Source organism: Periplaneta americana, chromosome 6 (assembly GCF_040183065.1).
Source record: "Periplaneta americana isolate PAMFEO1 chromosome 6, P.americana_PAMFEO1_priV1, whole genome shotgun sequence".
Taxonomy (NCBI): Eukaryota; Metazoa; Arthropoda; class Insecta; order Blattodea; family Blattidae; genus Periplaneta; species Periplaneta americana.
The window spans coordinates 6,316,165-6,337,245 of NC_091122.1; the positions used below are offsets into that span (position 1 = coordinate 6,316,165).

Genomic DNA, 21,081 nt, shown 5'->3' on the forward strand with positions numbered 1-21,081 from the left:
TTAATATAGAGATTAGAATGTACCTATGAAAAACCTAAAAAATTTTACTTTCTGTTTCAAAAATAAATAAAAAAATCAAGAATGGATTTCTCTTTATTTCTCTTATTCGTATTTGGTTTTGAATCTGAAGAACTGAGTTCAAATCCCAGACAGAGACCGTTTGTGACATGTTTATGTCTTTGGCACTCCTCTTTCCTTTGTCATAGTTCTGCCACAGTCTACTACATACAGTCACGAAGCTTGAAGTGAGTTTTTGCATTTCTCGCGATACAATGCTACAAGCGGTTACCAACTGAGAGTACTACGAACAATAAACTGTGCGATAGTTGCGATCCTAGTGGCTAACAACTAAAGTTCAACTGTTATTGGATGCATATTCCCTACGTATTGAGTCTTGTGACTGTATGCACTAGACTGTAAGTCTACCTTTCCTCCATCAGTAATAATAATAATAATAATAATAATAATAATAATAATTACCGGTATTAATATTAATGTGCTAGCAAACAGTGATTAGCCAATAATAGGATAGCATACTACATACAATCAATCAATCAATCAATCAATCAATCAATCTTAATGTCCAGTTCTCAAGTTTTTTATTTATAATGGCTGCTATTTGAAATGTGGGTTTTTTTATTGGTTATTTTACGACGCTGTATTAACATCTAGATTATTTAGCGTCTGAATGAAATGAAGGTGATAATGCCGGTGAAATGAGTCCGGGGTCCAGCACCGAAAGTTATCCAGCATTTGCTCGTATTGGGTTGAGGGAAAACCCCGGAAAAAACCTGAACCAGGTAACTTGCCCCGACCAGGATTCGAACCCGGGCCACCTGGTTTCGCGGCCAGACGTGCTGACCGTTACTCCACAGGTGTGGACTATTTGAAATGTGTTTGTGGCTGTGATAAAAGTATTGAAAATTGGTTTATTGGTGATAAAAGTGTGCAATATTCGTTCAGTGGCCGATGGATATTCTACCTTGACTAAAATTAGTGTTCACTGCATAAACTATAATATGTAAATTCAAGTTGAGCATTATTCTCATTATTTACACTATTATCTGAGTCAGAACACACACTGAATAACTAAAATTTATTAAATTATCACTCAAATTAACTAAACAATTTTTTAAATTTCTTAAACAGAAATTGAGGTTATATAAATCTTAAGGGCCTCATACATGCTAAGACTGAGGCAAGTCTCCTCATATATGAGCCAAAAGTATCAAGGCTTTTGGCCTTGAGGTAAGTCTTTTAGACTTCTAGGACTGCTCGACATTTTCCGATTGTAGTGTTAAAATTTAAGGAATTATTCTCATGCATTTCTCTTAGAATTTATAATCAGTCTTCTTGATGTATCCAGCTGTTTGCTGACAACATAAAGTCCACTATAGTCTATTCAGTTGTTGTTTTTGACGAGAAATGAGGGGTATTTTGTCTTAGAATTTATAGAAATGTGTAAATATTTTCCAGAGAAAATTAAGTAAGTTTTAATAACACTTATAACAGCGAAACTATAGATATACTATTTAAAAATGGCGCTAAGGAAGAAATGAACGGAGAACCATGGAGGAATAGTATTTCTCGAGTGATCACATTTCTCCATGGGAAATAATTGACTTCAACAACCTCTTACGACTTCTTGGTGAACTATAAGTCTAGGAGGTCAGTCCAGCGAATAGGGATTATGAAGAATGGACACTGAGCGAATTTTCCTGTGTTTTGTTTCTCTGTGCGCCAGCGGTTAGTTCCACTTTCAAGCGCTAGAGGTTAGTGTAATCGAGCATACGCTAAGATAATTAATTGAGAATAGAGTTAAGGCACAGGATCCAAACATCGCCTACCTTATTGCGTAATCCAGTAACGCTTTGCTTCAAATAAATTCAAGTTAACAGCTTTTCCTTATTTCTCAGTGACAAACTAGTTGTAATAATAATATTTTATATTTCAGATATAATAAATTATAGTATAAAATAATATAATACATTATAAAATTAGGTATCGAATTCGTTTAATATTTGTATATAATATAATATAGGTATATGGTTTTACTTCTCGTAAGAGTTGTGTTTTTCCATTTTCAGCGCTATCAAATCATTACATATTTTAATTGTTGTTGGGGTCAACGTCTCAACTCTCATTATAAAGAAACTCTAGAGTCTAGACATTACAGTTAATGACGGATTTATTATTTTATGGATCCAATTTATTTTATTTGAGTACATAATGTACCTAGATGTGTTAATTGTATGTGTTATATTTCCGCTGTGTCGACTGCCAGCTGGTGTGATGTCAGCGCCAACTCTAGGGAGAAAGCATAATCTAACGCTCTAGCTGGCTTAAAGGTCACTGAAATCAGTCCGGCTACATCAAAGGTACCGACGCGAAGTGTCCATTCTTTATAATCCCTATTCGCTGGTCAGTCTGAGCATGTAAGGACAATCATCCAATTCAGACATATCTCCTGGAGATAAGTCTGTACTGACTTACCTTCAGGTAAGAGTGTGTACAGGGCCCTTTATGGACACTCTTCTTCCCTACTTCCCTCTTAACCCATTAATGCCCGTAATTCCCTGTGTGAGATTTTGGCGTCATATTTCTGTTATGTGATCCTGGAAGAACCCTAATCACTATAATTTTATTTCATTCATGTACCTGCAACCGAAGGGTCCATTTTAGGCTGGCAACTTTAGTTGCCACTGGGCACTTGCATGTCTGATATTTGTTATTGTGAAATAAATGCATCTTACTTCACTAAAAAGCTTTCGCTTTATTTAGCACTTACAAATTTACACACACTACATAACTTTAGACTATTACTTTACACTCTGTCCATAATTTTTGTGTCAGATATAAGGGAAAAGTCGATTTTATTCACTACCAAATAGTCCTTATGCATCATGAAATGTTCTGAAATACGAATCAGGATGAAGCGCAGCATCACTCTTATTGCAAACGAATTTTGTACGAGAACCACATACGTGACATCTTCGATACTTGGATAGACCTTTCTCGACTATGTGGCCTTTATCGTCCTTACGCACTTCATCCAGTACTGCGGAAAATGATAAGGAGCGACGGATTCCTGGCGAGTTTGTTGTACAACCATATGACTTCAGGAGATGAATGACGCATTGATGTTTGTATTCAAGAAGAGAGATGTCATTCCCAAATATACGATACAGAAGCCATCCTTGAACACTTATTTATTTATTTTATTGGGTTATTTTACAACGCTGTATCAACATCTAGGTTATTTAGCGTCTGAATGAAATGAAGGTGATAATGCCGGTGAAATGAGTCCGGGGTCCACCACCGACAGTTACTCAGCATTTGCTCGATCCTTGAACACAAGTTACATCCACTGCCCATCGGAAATATGGCTACCACCATTTCCTAGTATGGATGCTGTAACATAAGTAGCTATAAACTGATCACCAATATCAACACCACCCATGTTGGTATTATACTGCGCTACAGGTCCTGGAACGTTGACAGAAATTTTCTTCCTATCAGCTCTGGAATATCTGCTTGCCTTTCTCATGGGATCAACAGGATGATAGTTTGTGATAACTGTAACGGCACTGTTGTTATTCCATCGGACTACCAGCAAATCGTTGCAAATAGAGGATGCCATTTCACCTCAGGATACTTTCTTCCAGCTTTTTTTATCAGGCAGATTCACTGAATCAGTGATTCTGTTTTCCCGTAGAGTTCCAGTGGCTCCGAGCCTTCTGTTAGTAAGTCCTTACATCAGTCCAACAGTTGTGAAGAGATTATCGAAGTAGAGCTATATTCCTTGTGGTAACTGCACATGAGCAACCAATCCCAAAGCAACATTACTTCCTTGGCCAAGACCTGTTTCAGGAAGGCGAGTTGAACTTCCACAATATGGTTTAGCATGAAAGATAAACCCAGATGGATCAGCAGCAACCCACAATTCGAATCCGAAGCACACAGACGTTTCCCTTATGAATTGACGTCCATAATATGAAATCATACTTTCATCAATGCTTACACATTTGCCAGGAGACACCTGTTTGAAGGAAGCGTTCAGTATATGGAAGAGTTGTCTCACTTTATAGAGAGAATCAGGACCATCTAATCCGTCATAATTGGTAGGTGAAGGAATCTCAGTAGTTCATCAAATCGGTTGCGTCGCATAAATTCTGACACTATTGGCACATGAACATCCGTTCGCTTCTACAGTAAAGCCTTCTTGAAGTAGAATACCGATTAGAGTAAGAATCTCTTCTCTTGAGGCATTCAAATTATGCATAAGATGCTGAGCCACATATCTATTGGTTTCCATACCTATAAGCTCAAGTAATTCTGTAGAGAAAAAGGTTCTGAGACCATCTAAACGAGATTTTACTGTTTCTCTAAGTAGATCTTCAGCGTTGCTTCGAAGCTCCATTTTAGATTTGAAGTAGTTAGCTTCAAATTTTATTCCAATTATTTTATAATAAATGTATAAAACCTCTATACTTACAGTTAGCCTATTTACATAACGATAATACAATAACAGATGAAAATCAAATATATTAGTACCAGATATTACGTAAATAAAAATGTAGTACAGCACGGAATCGAACTACGAACTAGTCAGTAGTGAAGAAAAGAATTGCTATAATAAATTTATATTATGTCATTGTTCGTTTTCAGAGTTAGCAACGGTAAAATTTTGAAGAATATGTAAAATGAATAAACAAATAATCGTAAGTGCCCACTGGCAACTGAAGTTGCCATACAAATTCAAATCACGTAAATTAAAAACCTTTTAGTATAATAAAATTGCACATATTGTTATTAGATTTATGTAATTGAAATTGTTGTGCAGCAATTTTTAGATATAATTTTATTTACATTATTGAAGGAATGTGTAGCAGTCCAGAATCTTGTGTGCGCACTCCTTATTAATTTCTTCTATACTAACGACATAACGAACGGATGTGATAAAACTCAACTCGAACTAGAGGAGGATAATTGAATCTTTACACCAATTGTTGTGAACAATGAACAAATTTACAACTGACCAATCAATAAAGATTTTTTGCCTTGGCAACTTTAGTTGCCACTGGGATATAATGGGTTAAGCCCTACAAAGGCTTGTTGCGCGCTCCAAATTATTAGTTCATTGGTCTTGATTATTTAAATTTATTATTTATTATTTATCTTATTTAATAAAATCATAGCCAACTTCAAATAATCTGTGTTGATAATTGTTGTAAACATCACGGCCCACTATATGCAGTTTGAGCAATTGAATATGAAGTAGTTACTGGAGTTTATCCAGTATTGACTTATAAGTAAGCTACTAGTAAAAGATTATTCACACAGAATTAAGTAAAAACTAGTACTTGTAGGTATGAACCACAGCAATTATTAGTATCAGTACTTCATACTACTAGTATCTACTCAATTTGTGTACACTTCATCCTGTAATTGGTTTGCATAAGCTTTCTTTAAGATTTGCTATTTTGACTTTCTAAATAGTAGTTCCAGAATTTTATTATGGTATTATAGAAGTCCAGAACATATGCTACAAGAGTAATTTTTGTCTTAAACATGGATCAGGGTGAAAATTAATGTTACACTTTTGGCTTTTCTTCAATCATTGATGATCACAGTTCTCTGGCTTGTGGTTATAGGTCGCTCAGCTGCCAGACTTCGTATCTGCCAATGACACGAGCTTACCCTACACACTTTGCTTCTAATCTCTCCTCTCCTATGTCTCATCATAGACAGAGGATGCTTCACTTCTTTCCCATAATAGGCAGAACCTCTTATCAGCAAATAAGAGGTAATAAGAACCCAAAGTGGTAGCTTCTGTCTTCTCCATCCTCATCAGAGCTTCTTTTTATCTTTCTTTTCCTCATCTTTTTGTCCTCTTTATTTTTTCTTCTTTGTTGGTTCCTCTGCCCTCTTTTTCTCCATTTTGAATCTTGCGTACACTACTTTTAACACTTGAATATAAGTAATTGATTAACTAGCAGACTTACTCGTGTTAATTATTAAGTCTGTGTGGCTTACAGCTGTTTCGGTGCTTCATCACACCATCCTCAGAGCCTACTAGATCTCGGCGTCATCTCGAACTTCTCTGCCTGTTATGTGGGGCGTTTGATTGTTGAAAGGTGTTGAAAAGTGGAGTCAAATAGTTTGTGTGTTCTGAAATTGATCTGTGTGTTGAGAATTTGATCAGGGTGTGTTTTAGTGTGTGTGTATATTTCGTATTGTTCTAGTGTGTTGAGTTTTTGGTTCTTGGGTTGTATGTGTAGGATTTCCATGTCCGCATTTATGTTATTGTATGTATGGTTAGCATTAGTTATATGTTCGGCATATGTAGATGTATTGTGTCCTCTGGTTATTGCTTTAATGTGTTCTTTGTAGCGTGTTTGGAATGATCTGCCTGTCTGTCCAATGTAGAACTTGTCGCAACTATTACATGTGAGTTTGTACGCACCCACATAACAGGCAGAGAAGTTCTAGATGATGCCGAGATCTAGTAGGCTCTGAGGATGGTGTGATGAAGCACCGAAACCGCTGTAAGCCGCACAGACTTACACAATTAACACGAGTAAGTCCGCTAGTTAATCAATTACTCTTTTTCTCATTTGTTCTGGCTTATTCCTTTTTCTTATCCTCATTTAATCTCGTCTTCTTATCCTCCTCTTATTTATAGCATAACGGTTTTGTCTCTGTGAACCCAAATTCGTTTTATTCAGCATTGTTATGAATATGATGGAGAATTTTTCTACCTCCTTAGAAGAATTAAGATTCTGAATGATTTCATGTTTGGATTCTGTTGTCTATCTTCATTCCACAATCATCTTGGAAAATAGAGTACTGGTAGTGTTTTAATTTTAAATAATTATGTTAAAACACTTTACATAGAGTGGGGGGTGTTCAATGACAGTCCTTTCAAGGATCCAATCCTGAGGGTATTTCGAATGGAAAAAATTTTAATCTGTTTTGTTTCTTTGCTCGTAGATTTCCCAGAAATAATTATTTTATATGATGTTGCAATTTTTTTTATATAAAACAAAGTCGATTTTCCTGTAAATAAAAAAAAATAACGTAAATGGTAAAAGGAAATTCTGTCCCTTTGATCTTAAGTATTTACTCTGTGAAGTTACTGTTATTGAACTCCGTCCACCCTGTATATTAAAAAAATCCAGCCTTTTGTGAATGAAGTGGTATTTGTTACACAAATCTTATTCTAAACAAAGTTTCAGGGATTTCAAGTGTTCAAAATCTCTTGTAAAAAGTGTATGTATTTTATATGTTCCAAATCAATAAATACTATCAGTTACTAAGACAATATTTTCATTACCCTCTTTCCTTTTACTTTACTATAATCTTAAGTTTTTTTTACATAAAGATTGACTCATGAATTTACAGCTGTATTAAGGGGAGAGGATAGTATTTTTTTTAACTTTTTTCCTATTTGGTGTAAAATATTAATTTTTTGTATGTGGAGAGCTCATAGCTGTGGCAACTCAACAAAACAAAATATTTCGAAAAAAAATATTTGGGGGCCCAAATTTGAAAAAAAATATACCCAATGCAGGATTGTACTAAAACCGATATATCTAACCCGTTTTTGCAATGTATTTGCAAAAGCATGTTCTACAAACTGTCTGTAACGGAATTTTGATATTAGTCCCTACGTTTGTAAAATAAACAATTAAAATTTAATAACAATTTTCTGATTTCCTTTCTTGCAAACAAACGGACGTATTTTTAAAATGAAATCAATTAACAAAATTCTGTTACAGAGAAACGTTTCCTAATAATCTAAAGAATGGGTGTTCTAAATTTCATGCAAGTATCTTTAATAGTTCAGAAATTATATACATTTTGTCTGGCAATGTAGCAAAAAAAAAAAAAATGAAGTTACTGGAAACTGATAAAAGCGGGTATGTGATTTAAAAATCCATAGCGCAGGAAGTTTAAAAATGACGACTCAACATCCGATAAGGGCACAAATACCCATAAAATGTTATGCAATGTATTCCACACATATCAAAGGGTATTTTAAAGAAAAAAATTTTTTTTTTTTGGAAATTTAATTTACCAGAAACAACAATAAAAGTGGGCGAGTGATTTAAAAATCCATAACACAGGAAGTTTAAAAATGGCGACTCAACATCCGATAAGGGCACAAATACCCACAAAATGTTATGCAATGCATTCCACACATATCAAAGGGTATTTTAAAGAAAAAAAAATTTTTTTTTGGAAATTTAATTTACCGGAAACAACAATAAAAGTGATGTAAAAATCCATAACGCAAGAAGTTTAAAAATGACGACTCAACATCCGATAAGGGCACAAATACCCACAAAATGTTATGCAATGCATTCCACACATATCAAAGGGTATTTTAAAGAAAAAAAAATTTTTTTTTGGAAATTTAATTTACCGGAAACAACAATAAAAGTGATGTAAAAATCCATAACGCAAGAAGTTTAAAAATGACGACTCAACATCCGATAAGGGCACAAATACCCACAAAATGTTATGCAATGCATTCCACACATATCAAAGGGTATTTTAAAGAAAAAAAACATTTTTTTTTTGGAAATTTAATTTACCGGAAACAACAATAAAAGTGGGCGAGTGATGTAAAAATCCATAACGCAGGAAGTTTAAAAATGGCGACTCAACATCCGATAAGGGTATAAATACCCACAAAATGTCATGCAATGCATTCCACACATATCAAAGGGTATTTTAAAGAAAAAAAAAATTTTTTTTTGGAAATTTAATTTACCGGAAACAACAATAAAAGTGGGCGAGTGATTTAAAAATCCATAACGCAGGAAGTTTAAAAATGGCGACTCAACATCCGATAAGGGCACAAATACCCACCAAATGTTATGCAATGCATTCCACACATATCAAAGGGTATTTTAAAGAATCTTTTTTTGAAAATTTAATTTACCGGAAACAACAATAAAAGTGGGCGAGTGATTTAAAAATCCATAACGCAGGAAGTTTAAAAATGGCGACTCAACATCTGATAAGGGCACAAATACCCACAAAATGTTATGCTATGCATTCCACACATATGACAGAGTATTTTAAATTTTTTTTTCTAATTTACTTATTTTTCACCAAAAAATACCATCCTCTCCCCTTAATAGAGTTTGTTTCGGTGGTCATCTTGAACAAAACAAGTTTGTGTGAACATTATTAGAGTTTTGTATTATGGGTCTATGATTGCTTCAGTATTAAGAAAAGAAGTTGTAATTATGTTGACAAAATAATATAGAAATAGTATAGAAGTTTGCAAACAAAAGTACAGCTTCATGAACCATAGGTACCGGTACGAGCTTACAATGTAAAATGTTGAAAAATTTGTCCTTGAAGTTGAACACAATATTTATTAATTTTCAGATGAAAATTTTGCCATATCTTTTTCGCAAGAATAAAATAGTATACTTACACCAATTCCAGTTTAATTTTTTTTAAATAAAATTGTCCCTACCTAAGAAAAACTGTAAAATTAAAAACACATATCTTTATGCAGAACTATTTTACAACTTGCTTAACTATAATATAGCTTTCAAATTTCGTAGTTAGCTGTAAACAGAGTCCTGAAAAATATTATTAAAATTAAGACAAGATGATACACCTATTTATTCATTCGTAGTTTTTTTGCTCAAACGCAGGTCTTTCACTGCAAACCCAGCATTCTCTAGTCTTTCATATTTTCTGCTTTTCTCTTAATCTCCTCATATGATCCATATATCTTCATGCCGTCTATCATCTGATATCTTCTTCTGCCCCGAACTCTTCTCCCGTTCACCATTCCTTCCAGTGCATCCTTCAGTAGGCAGTTTCTTCTCAATCATTGATCCAACCAATTCCTTTTCCTCTTCCTGATCAGTTTCAGCATCATTCTTTCTTCACCCACTCTTTGCAACACAGCTTCATTTCTTATTCTGTCTGTCCATTTCACACACTCCATTCTTCTCCATATCCACATTTCAAATGCTTCTAGTCGCTTCTCTTCACTTCGTCGTAATGTCCATGTTTCTGCCCCCTATACAATGCCACACTACACACGAAGCACTTCACTAGTCTCTTTCTTAGTTCTTTTTTCGGAGGTTCGCAGATGCTTCTTTTTATATTAAAATCTTCCTTTGCCATTGCGACATTCCTTTTGACGGTACACCTCTATGAACTTTTTTGTTTACCTTCTTCCAAAAATATTCCCTGGCTCCTGTACAGATTCTACTAGAACATTCTGTATATATCAAGCTCTCGTGTACAGGTTATGTGTCATCATCATGTGTTGTCATGCCATGCAACTTTATGATCACAAGGCGTAAGATTTATGGATTATTTATTGACCTTATAACTTATTAATAAAAAGTTGAATATGTTTAGCGAAAGATAAAACTTTTAAACGACCAATCAATTACGTATAAGTGTCTATGCTTTTTGGTTCTGTAAATTGAGAAGTAATATTGAGTAGCTCATGTGATCATTTGTTTATTGTGTATAAAATAATATATTATTGGATGCTGTTATGAAATAAACAGTTTTATTACGTGAATATTATACAACACGCTATATTTTCATGCAAGACATGTTATTACGTCATATATTGTATAAGACATATCAGAGTGTAAATTTTCCTCTTAAATAGCTATCAGATGTTAGGAAATAATTTTCTATTAATTTTTCGTTACATTACCGTCATCACCACCATTAACATAATAATAATAATAATAATAATAATAATAATAATAATAATAATAATAATATAAATTTCTGTGCTTACTAAAATAATATATTCTCTCGTTATGTAATGTTCAAGAAAGTTCTCTCTATGATTGAATATCTCGTTCATTGATTGGTAGCTATCGATAAACCGACAATAGCAGGCGTTGTTGATCCATCCTGCACACATGTTTGTTTCTATTTCATACAATATCTCGTCCAACAATTGATAGAATCGATAAACCAATATCGAAATGGCAGGCTATGTTGATTCATCCATGATACATTTTTGTTTCCGTTTCATACAATATCTCGTACACAAATTCATAGAATCGATATACGCCAACAATGGAATCGGAGTCGATGTTGATCCATCATTTCTACTTTTTTTATACAATATCCTGTCCACCAATTGGTAGATATCGATAAGCTAAGAATGAGAGGGATATTAGTCTAGAGTAGGCTATGATACTTTGTTTTGCAATAGACCAGTTAGGAGAACTTAGTAAAGTTATGTGAATAGAAATGGGTAAGATATTCTGTATACACCCTACTAGCATAGAATGGTCCTTTATACCAGTTTTTATATATGTGTAATTGTAACGGTGAAAATATTGTTAATCAAATAATTTTTTTTTCATAAGTGTATATTGTTTTTGTAAATGCAAACGCATTCTTAACTTGCTTATAACTTTTATATCACCTTTATAAAGGTAAACACGCTTTGAAATATTTAAGTGGGAAAATCGTCGTATCTCGGTTATTTTGACAAATTTTATGTACATTTTCACTTTATATGAGGCATTGTTGTGTATCATTTAATGAGGAATTAATTTTATACATATGAATAAATATTATACCAGAGATTCTCAACCTTTTTCAATGCTGTACCACTATTTCTAATTTAGCACATTAGCTGTAGGCCTACCACTCATTTTTATGACATTTTCTGTTACCCAAATACCATCGAAATATACAAGTGAGACTTGAACACTTAATCGATCAGATAAAATGAAAATAGAGAAAGAGATGACGTTCCTACATTCAGAAAGAGGAGTGACTAGTTTTGACGTAAAATGAATGAAGATATAAGAAAAGTTCTGAACATACTAAATCTTAGATAAAGAATAAATCAGCTACAAGAGGACACAATACCATCCATCTTATTACGCTACGAAACGAAAGGAAAAGGGAACGTTGGACGTTCCATAAACAGATGGTAAGATACAGAATGATTTATATAGAACTGACACATTTCTTTCTTTAATTATTCCGTTGGAAATTCATTCAATGACCCAATTTTAGCACCAAATTAAGCAGAATGTTCTGGAGTTTCGATTCCTTGTCACTAGATGCGCAGATGTTTATGTTTTATTCCTATTGTTGGCAGCCTAAAGCCATATAGGGTTACGGTTGTTCATCAGCTACAGATAAGGATAAAAGATTGAATTATTGTCGTTGGTTTCAGACGTTCATTGTGCAAAATCCTGCCATATTGTCCATCACATGGTTCACAGATGAAGCATGGTTCCATTTATCCGGTTATGTGAGCTCACAGAACTCACGCCATTGGGCCATCGAAAATCCACGTCATCCATGAAGCACCTATGCACCCGGTTAAAATCGGAGTTTGATGCGCAATATCCGCACAGATAATAGTGGGGCCAATTTTTTTTAACCAGACTGTGAACATTGCAGAGTACCGACTGATTTTAATGGAGTTTGTTGAGCAACTGGACGATATAGAGCTGAGTCAACGATATTTTCAGCAAGATGGCGCTACATGCCATACATCAAATGAATCCATGGAACTAATTGCAAGTTTCTTTGACGACCGAATAATTTCCAGGAACCTGTGGCCACCGAGATCTCCGGATTTGACAACGCCGGACTTCTTTCTATGGGCTTACTTAAAAGACAGGGTTTACGCCACACGTCCCCAGACATTAGACGATCTGAAGCACAACATCAAAAAGGAGATTCAAGCTATTGACAACAGAGTCCTCCAACGAGTGGCCAGTAACATGGAACGACGTGTTGAGTTGTGCCTTATGCAGGATGGAGGACATTTTCAACATTTGCTATAGAGGTAAATAATCTCCCAAAATTCCTCTACATTTTAGGTATAATAAGTTGTCGCTAGCACAATTCGTTTTGAAACAATTAATGAAAGAAATGTGTCAGTTCTATATAAATCACTCTGTACATGATCTTAATGAAGAAACAGGTCTACGGTAAGGACTGAATACCTGAATAAACTAACAAAAAGTGACAGGGAATCATCGAGTTCCAATGATTTCATGTAAATTAAACAAGACGGGGTATTAAAATTCACTGTATTGGTGTTTCTCGTAAACTACTTCATAATCGCTCCATACTGAAGCTGCCTTTCCCAATATGAGTCTTATAAATTTGCTTGGATTATAAAATCAGTTTGATTTATAAGAATTTGTCAACTGGCTAATGTACAAGTGTGTAAGTTCAGACAGTTGTAGAAACGATACTAAATACAACTACCGTCCATTCATATAGTAAAAAACTTTATTAGATATTGTCACACTTCAGTTATTTAATTTTTATTTACAGTTTCAAATCCCTTTAAATGGTCCTCCTTTCTGGTGATGAACCAGAGTCTTAAGGAATCTGTATACTTCTTCTCAATATGTAGTCCGAAATCCTGCAAATATGAAATTTCGTTACAGTAAAGGGAAAAACATAACGAAAGTCCAGGGTTTGTCACTAGCAAATGTTTCTGTGGACACACTGTATTTTTGATTTGAAAAATTCATTGCCCACGCCTAGGTTTCAATCTGAGAGTTTGTGTCTAAAGGGCGGTGCCCATGGTGCGCGCCATAAGTTTCAATTTGCCACTTTTTTTTTTCTTCACATGAAAGTAAGTGAATCCTTGTACCTTTGTGTTCATATGAAAGCAAGTGAATCCTTGTACCTTTGTGTTCACATGGAAGCAAGTGAATCCTTGTACCTTTGTGTTCACATGGAAGCAAGTGAATCCTTGTACCTTTGTGTTCATATGAAAGCAAGTGAATCCTTGTACCTTTGTGTTCACATGGAAGCAAGTGAATCCTTGTACCTTTGTGTTCACATGAAAGTAAGTGAATCCTTGTACCTTTGTGTTCATATGAAAGTAAGTGAATCCTTGTACCTTTGTGTTCACATGGAAGTAAGTGAATCCTTGTACCTTTGTGTTCACATGAAAGTAAGTGAATCCTTGTACCTTTGTGTTCATATGAAAGCAAGTGAATCCTTGTACCTTTGTGTTCACATGGAAGCAAGTGAATCCTTGTACCTTTGTGTTCACATGGAAGCAAGTGAATCCTTGTACCTTTGTGTTCATATGAAAGCAAGTGAATCCTTGTACCTTTGTGTTCACATGGAAGCAAGTGAATCCTTGTACATTTGTGTTCACATGAAAGTAAGTGAATCCTTGTACCTTTGTCTTCATATGAAAGTAAGTGAATCCTTGTACCTTTGTGTTCACATGGAAGCAAGTGAATCCTTGTACCTTTGTGTTCACATGAAAGTAAGTGAATCCTTGTACCTTTGTGTTCACATGGAAGTAAGTGAATCCTTGTACCTTTGTGTTCACATGAAAGTAAGTGAATCCTTGTACCTTTGTGTTCATATGAAAGCAAGTGAATCCTTGTACCTTTGTGTTCACATGGAAGCAAGTGAATCCTTGTACCTTTGTGTTCACATGGAAGCAAGTGAATCCTTGTACCTTTGTGTTCATATGAAAGCAAGTGAATCCTTGTACCTTTGTGTTCACATGGAAGCAAGTGAATCCTTGTACATTTGTGTTCACATGAAAGTAAGTGAATCCTTGTACCTTTGTGTTCATATGAAAGCAAGTGAATCCTTGTACCTTTGTGTTCACATGGAAGCAAGTGAATCCTTGTACATTTGTGTTCACATGAAAGTAAGTGAATCCTTGTACCTTTGTGTTCACATGAAAGTAAGTGAATCCTTGTACCTTTGTGTTCACATGGAAGTAAGTGAATCCTTGTACCTTTGTGTTCACATGAAAGTAAGTGAATCCTTGTACCTTTGTGTTCATATGAAAGCAAGTGAATCCTTGTACCTTTGTGTTCACATGGAAGCAAGTGAATCCTTGTACCTTTGTGTTCACATGGAAGCAAGTGAATCCTTGTACCTTTGTGTTCATATGAAAGCAAGTGAATCCTTGTACCTTTGTGTTCACATGGAAGCAAGTGAATCCTTGTACATTTGTGTTCACATGAAAGTAAGTGAATCCTTGTACCTTTGTGTTCATATGAAAGCAAGTGAATCCTTGTACCTTTGTGTTCACATGGAAGCAAGTGAATCCTTGTACCTTTGTGTTCACATGAAAGTAAGTGAATCCTTGTACCTTTGTGTTCATATGAAAGCAAGTGAATCCTTGTACCTTTGTGTTCACATGGAAGTAAGTGAATTCTCGTACCTAGAGGGTGGTGCCCATGGTGCGCATTATGATGTCATTGATGACGACGTGTGAGGGAGTGGCGATGCAGAACAGGACCACGTTGACGACGTCGTCGGCGTCCAGCAGCTTGTCGGTAGACGACGGCTTGATATCCTTGACCTTCTGCTCGCTTCCTTCCTGCCCCTTGTACATCGTGTCCCATAGACCAGTGTCCACGTAGCCGGGGCAGATTTGCTGCGGCACATCATCATACAATCTATACTAATAATAAGTCTGTAGCCGAAATTTTTCTGGTAATTTTCGATTTTCCAAAAATAATTGTTCCTAACATATATAATTAACCACCCTGAAACCGAAAATCGCTTTTTTGAAATTTTTTGTTTGTATGTCTGTCTGTCTGTATGTTTGTTACCTTTTCACGCGATAATGGATGAACGGATTTCGATGAAAATTGGAATATAAATTAAGTTCGTTGTAACTTAGATTATAGGCTATATGGCATTCAAAATACATTATTTAAAAGGGGGGTTATAAGGGGGCCTGAATTAAATAAATCGAAATATCTCGCTTATTATTGATTTTTATGAAAAATGTTACATAACAAAAATTTCTTTAACAATCATTTCCGATAAGTTTTATTCGTTGAAAAATTTTGATAGGACTGATATTTAATGAGATAAATGAGTTTCAAAATTAAAATAACTGCCATCTAAGGCCGTGTGATGAATTAAAAAACAAATGACTTCGTCTATAAGTGGCCTTGGACAGCAACAATCGAAAGCTATGAAAGATAGCCTACAGAGAATGTTTCTGTGTTTGTATGAAGTAATATCGGAAGCTGAATTAACCGATTTGTATAATTAATTATTATTTCACCATTGGAAAGTGTAGTTTCTCTAGATGGACATAATGCTATAATGTTATTACAGTAACTTCTGATATAATATAATGTAATATAATATAATATAATATAATATAATATAATATAATATAATATAATATAATATAATATAATATAATATAATATAATATAATATAATATAATATAATGTAATGTAATGTAATGTAATGTATAATATAATATGTAATATTATATAATATAATTTAAGTTATTGAAGGGTTCAGAACCATAGTGGGCCAAGCGCCATTTACTGAATACGTAGAAAACAAGGGTTAAAATTAAGTTATTACCATAATTCAATGGAAACATATAGCAAGTAAAATAAAGTATAGATATTAAATCTAAATGATGTCAATCTTCATTAAACTATGGTTGCATGTAATAACAACTGAGAAACATGTTAAAAGAATTGTCATTGCACCAAATGAGTGCTCTCTGGACCAAAATTATCGCACTTTAATTATTTAAACACAATTTAAATTAAGTAGTATATTAAACGATTTATCCTTCTATCAAACACGAATGTTCCCTGGATCAAATATCATTTTTTAATTATGGGATTTCTTTATATTTATTTCTAACGGGTGCAGCGGAGCGCACGGGTACGGCTAGTGATTAATAAAACTAAACACTTGGGCTTTAATGCTAATGAACGAGAAAAAGATTATGCAGATCACCATTGCATTGTCCTGCTTGCAGAATTTTGTTGTTGACAAAAAATTGGTAGTAAAATTAAAATTTCACAATACTAAAATATTGTACAACATATAAAATATGGACATTGCGATAGTTGTTTTCTTTACGGTCCGACACGGTTTAATAAACTAGTGTGAGAAATGAGAAATTAAACGCAGGATAAATATGAAAAAGCCTGTTATTATTCGTTTGAGAAGCTTTTGTCATCCAGTCTGCTGTCAAAAAATCTGAAAGTTAGAATTTATAAAACAGTTATATTACGGGTTGTTCTTTATGGTTGTGAAACTTGGACTCTCATTCTGACAGAGGAACAGAGATTAAGAGTGTTTGAGAATAAGGTACTTAGGAAAATATTTGGGACTAAGAGGGATGAAGTTACAGGAGAATGGAGAAAGTTACACAACACAGAACTGCATGCATTGTATTCTTCACCTGACATAATTAGGAACATTAAATCCAGACGTTTGAGATGGGCAGGACATGTAGCACGTATGGGCGAATCCAGAAATGCATATAGAGTGTTAGTTGGGAGGCCGGAGGGAAAAAGACCTTTGGGGAGGCCGAGACGTAGATGGGAAGATAATATTAAAATGGATTTTAGGGAGGTGAGATATGATGATAGAGACTGGATTAATCTTGCTCAGGATAGGGATCAATGGCGGGTTTATGTGAGGGCGGCAATGAACCTCCGGGTTCCTTAAAAGCCAGTAAGTAAGTAAGTGTGAGAAATGAAGCTTTGCCAAGTTAAGGATTAAGTAGGTAGTTTTGACAAAGTGTATTAAGTGTACAAGGTCATCTCGCATGTGAAATAACAGCGTAGGCTTTCACGAAAGATGACAAATGAATTAAGGCTGGTTCACAAAAAACCGGAAACGGAAACGACGAGAACGAGAACGGAAATAATTTTAAAATAAATGCATTTAAATGTGAGCATTCACAATTAACTATTTAACAATTTATTTTAACACTTCCTTTCTCGTTCTCGTTTCCGTTCCCGGCTTATTGTGAACCAGCCTTTACTCTTCCCAAAAACGCGTCATATTGCTTAATGCGATAGTCCAGTCAAGTTTCCACACACTTATAGTTAGTATGGGCAGGTAATTTTTTTTATATTTCTTTGTCTGCTGTGAAGATGGTGTGTGCGTTGTTTGAGGGGAGGTTTCGACACGATCTCCTTAACAGTTTCCTTGTTTGTGTAAGCCAGTACTTTAACATTATATTCTGAAGCGCCTGCATAAGTTGCTTTAGATTACCTGCACCTCTGTCATGACAGAGAAGTAGTCGAAACAGCAAGGAGAGTCCTTCATAAGCAAACTCCAAACACGAGTCTGGAGATACATAAACGGCCTACTTTAAAGGCAAATACTGTCAGTGGTAACTTCTGAATATGAACAAATTTTAATAACATTCTTTTTTTTTATTTTACTACGAATCTAATGGTAGATATGCAGCTTTTGAGGAATATGATGTCACAATTAAAATTGTAGACACGATGTAATCCTACAGAAGCGTTCGTTGGTAATCCCGATCTAGTCGATATCGATATGAATTAATTTATTGTCTTACTAGAACTTCGGTTGAAAACAAAAGAAATACTGATAACGTATAGAGCAGGCCTTGGAAACCCTTCTATTGTTGTGCAATCGTAATATAATTCAGCTTGTTTGTCTAGACCAGGCCTGCTCAAGGTTTGCGCTCTCCGATCCGGCTCACAGCTCATGAGCGGAATGCAGATATTAGCTGCGCTCAGTATGAGGGTGGACTGGAAGAAGGGGGTGATCTCGTACAAAATGTACACAAAAGGAAGTACTATTACGAGTGCTTATGAAATGAATTCCCGTTCAGTGTTTGCAAAACTATCTTGGACTATTATTAATTAATAAAGAAATATTTATTTTATAGAAATAATAGAAATTCTATAGCTACTTAAATGTAAAATATCATTTTGTTATGTTTTTATTTATCAGTACATCAAAACGAGGTTTTATGCTGTTGGCATCTGAAAGGAACAGTAGCCTACTGATCGTAATGAAACATCAGTTACAGATGTTCGATGTCTGCCTTTATTAAAGTTGATTATAGAAAACAGTTGCTCACAAATATAAATGTTGAGCCAAACATAGCAATCATTTTCACAGCCAGCCTGTGTAGTCGTGGATATTATTGCTAATGTTTAGTCTTGTAAAACTCAACCAGGCTAGTAGTATTATTCAAACGATCTTCAGCCCTTAGGTCACATTGAAGATCAATAAGTTCGAGCTGTAAATCGTTAAATGTTATGTTCCGTCTTTTAGATTCCTCCATACTGTACTGTAGCAGTAGGTAAGCAACGTGAAACAGTTACTGAGAATAGGCCTACACACTGCACTCCACTAGATAACTGAGTGGTCGTTTCCCTCTCCTCTACCTATAGCAAGTCTATGTCATTCTGACGTATCTTCCTCTCCGTTTCGGCGAGCGGTAAACACAGCTCTCCCGCTCCGAAGGAGCGCGCGCGCTCGTTGAGCGCTGTTTGTGCAGGCCTGTTCTAGGCTTTGAAGAAATTGTCTATTGAGGATTAATTTTATAAAATATCATGTCGTGTACGTCTAAGGTGACTCGTGGACCCATCGTAGGAGTGTGCGCTTACCGTGATCTTGAACGGGCAGCCGTGGACGGCCATCTCGAGTCTCAGAGCCTCCCCCAACGTGCTGACGGCGTGCTTCGTTACTTGGTAGAAGTGCAGGTCCTCCTTCTCGCTTACACGGTGCCCAGACACGCTGTGCAATAATAATAATAATAATAATAATAATAATAATAATAATAATAATAATAATAATGACCCAAAACATGTATTAGACTAGCTGGTCTGTTACGATTTTCGGTTTTCAATACAGTAATAACAATAAAAATAATAGTAATAAATAATAATAATAATAATAATAATAATAATAATAATGACCCAAAACATGTATTAGACTAGCTGGTCTGTTACGATTTTCGGTTTTCAATACAGTAATAACAATAAAAATAATAGTAATAAATAATAATAATAATAATAATAATAATAATAATAATGACCCAAAACATGTATTAGACTAGCTGGTCTGTTACGATTTTCGGTTTTCAATACAGTAATAACAATAAAAATAATAGTAATAAATAATAATAATAATAATAATAATAATAATAATAATGACCCAAAACATGTATTAGACTAGCTGGTCTGTTACGATTTTCGGTTTTCAATACAGTAATAACAATAAAAATAATAGTAATAAATAATAATAATAATAATAATAATAATAATAATAATAATAATGACCCAAAACATGTATTAGACTAGCTGGTCTGTTACGATTTTCGGTTTTCAATACAGTAATAACAATAAAAATAATAGTAATAAATAATAATAATAATAATAATAATAATAATAATAATAATGACCCAAAACATGTATTAGACTAGCTGGTCTGTTACGATTTTCGGTTTTCAATACAGTAATAACAATAAAAATAATAGTAATAAATAATAATAATAATAATAATAATAATAATAATAATAAATAATAATGATAATAGTAGTAACAATAATAACAATGATAAATAAAATAATGATAATAATAAAAAATAGCGATAGATTAATAATAATAATAATAATAATAATAATAAACATAATAATAAATAATAATGATAATAGTAGTAACAATAATAACAATGATAAATAAAATAATGATAATAATAAAAAATAGCGATAGATTAATAATAATAATAATAATAATAATAATAATAATAATAATAATAATAATAATAATAATAATTTTATGAGGTAGAAACAAATAGTAAGAATAAAAACATTCGAGATTTATATAAGAGTATAAAAGAATTTAAAAATGGATATCAGGCAAGGGTAAACGTGATCAAGGATGAGAATGGTGACTTGCTTGCAGACACTCATTCAGTCCTGAACAGATGGAAAAACTATTTTGGACAACTACTAAATACACATAGGCCAAGTAGAAATGATCGGGACGAAATTGAAATACAAACTGCTGAGCCATTCATACCGGAACCCACGCTTTCAGAAGTCGAAATTGCGATAGAAAATCTGAAAAAGTACAAGTCTCCAGGTATCGATCAAATTCCAGCAGAATTAATACAAGAGGGTGGAAGCGTATTATATAGCGAAATTTATAAACTTGTACTTGCTATTTGGAAAAAGGAAATTGTACCAGAACAATGGAAGGAGTCCATAATTGTACCTATTTTTAAGAAGGGGGACAAAACCAACTGTGGTAACTTTCGAGGAATATCACTTTTGTTGACGT

The 21,081-nt window shown here is 34.2% G+C and overlaps 1 protein-coding gene across 2 annotated transcripts in view; it reads right to left on the reverse strand.

The window, feature by feature from the left end:
• The window catches only part of LOC138700922 (dehydrogenase/reductase SDR family member 11-like), a 32,818-nt gene that overhangs the window by 952 nt on the left and 10,785 nt on the right, over positions 1-21,081 (reverse strand). The window contains exons 4-6 of one of the 2 annotated variants that reach the window (XM_069827349.1): positions 19,405-19,534; positions 15,197-15,412; positions 13,239-13,414 (exon numbers count right to left, since the gene is read on the reverse strand). In XM_069827349.1, coding sequence (XP_069683450.1) covers positions 15,197-15,412; positions 19,405-19,534 — 346 coding nt within the window. In that variant the 3' untranslated portion in view covers positions 13,239-13,414. Of the gene's footprint in view, positions 1-13,238; positions 13,415-15,196; positions 15,413-19,404; positions 19,535-21,081 lie in introns of those variants that run through there. The other variant, XM_069827350.1, reaches the window with a different exon arrangement.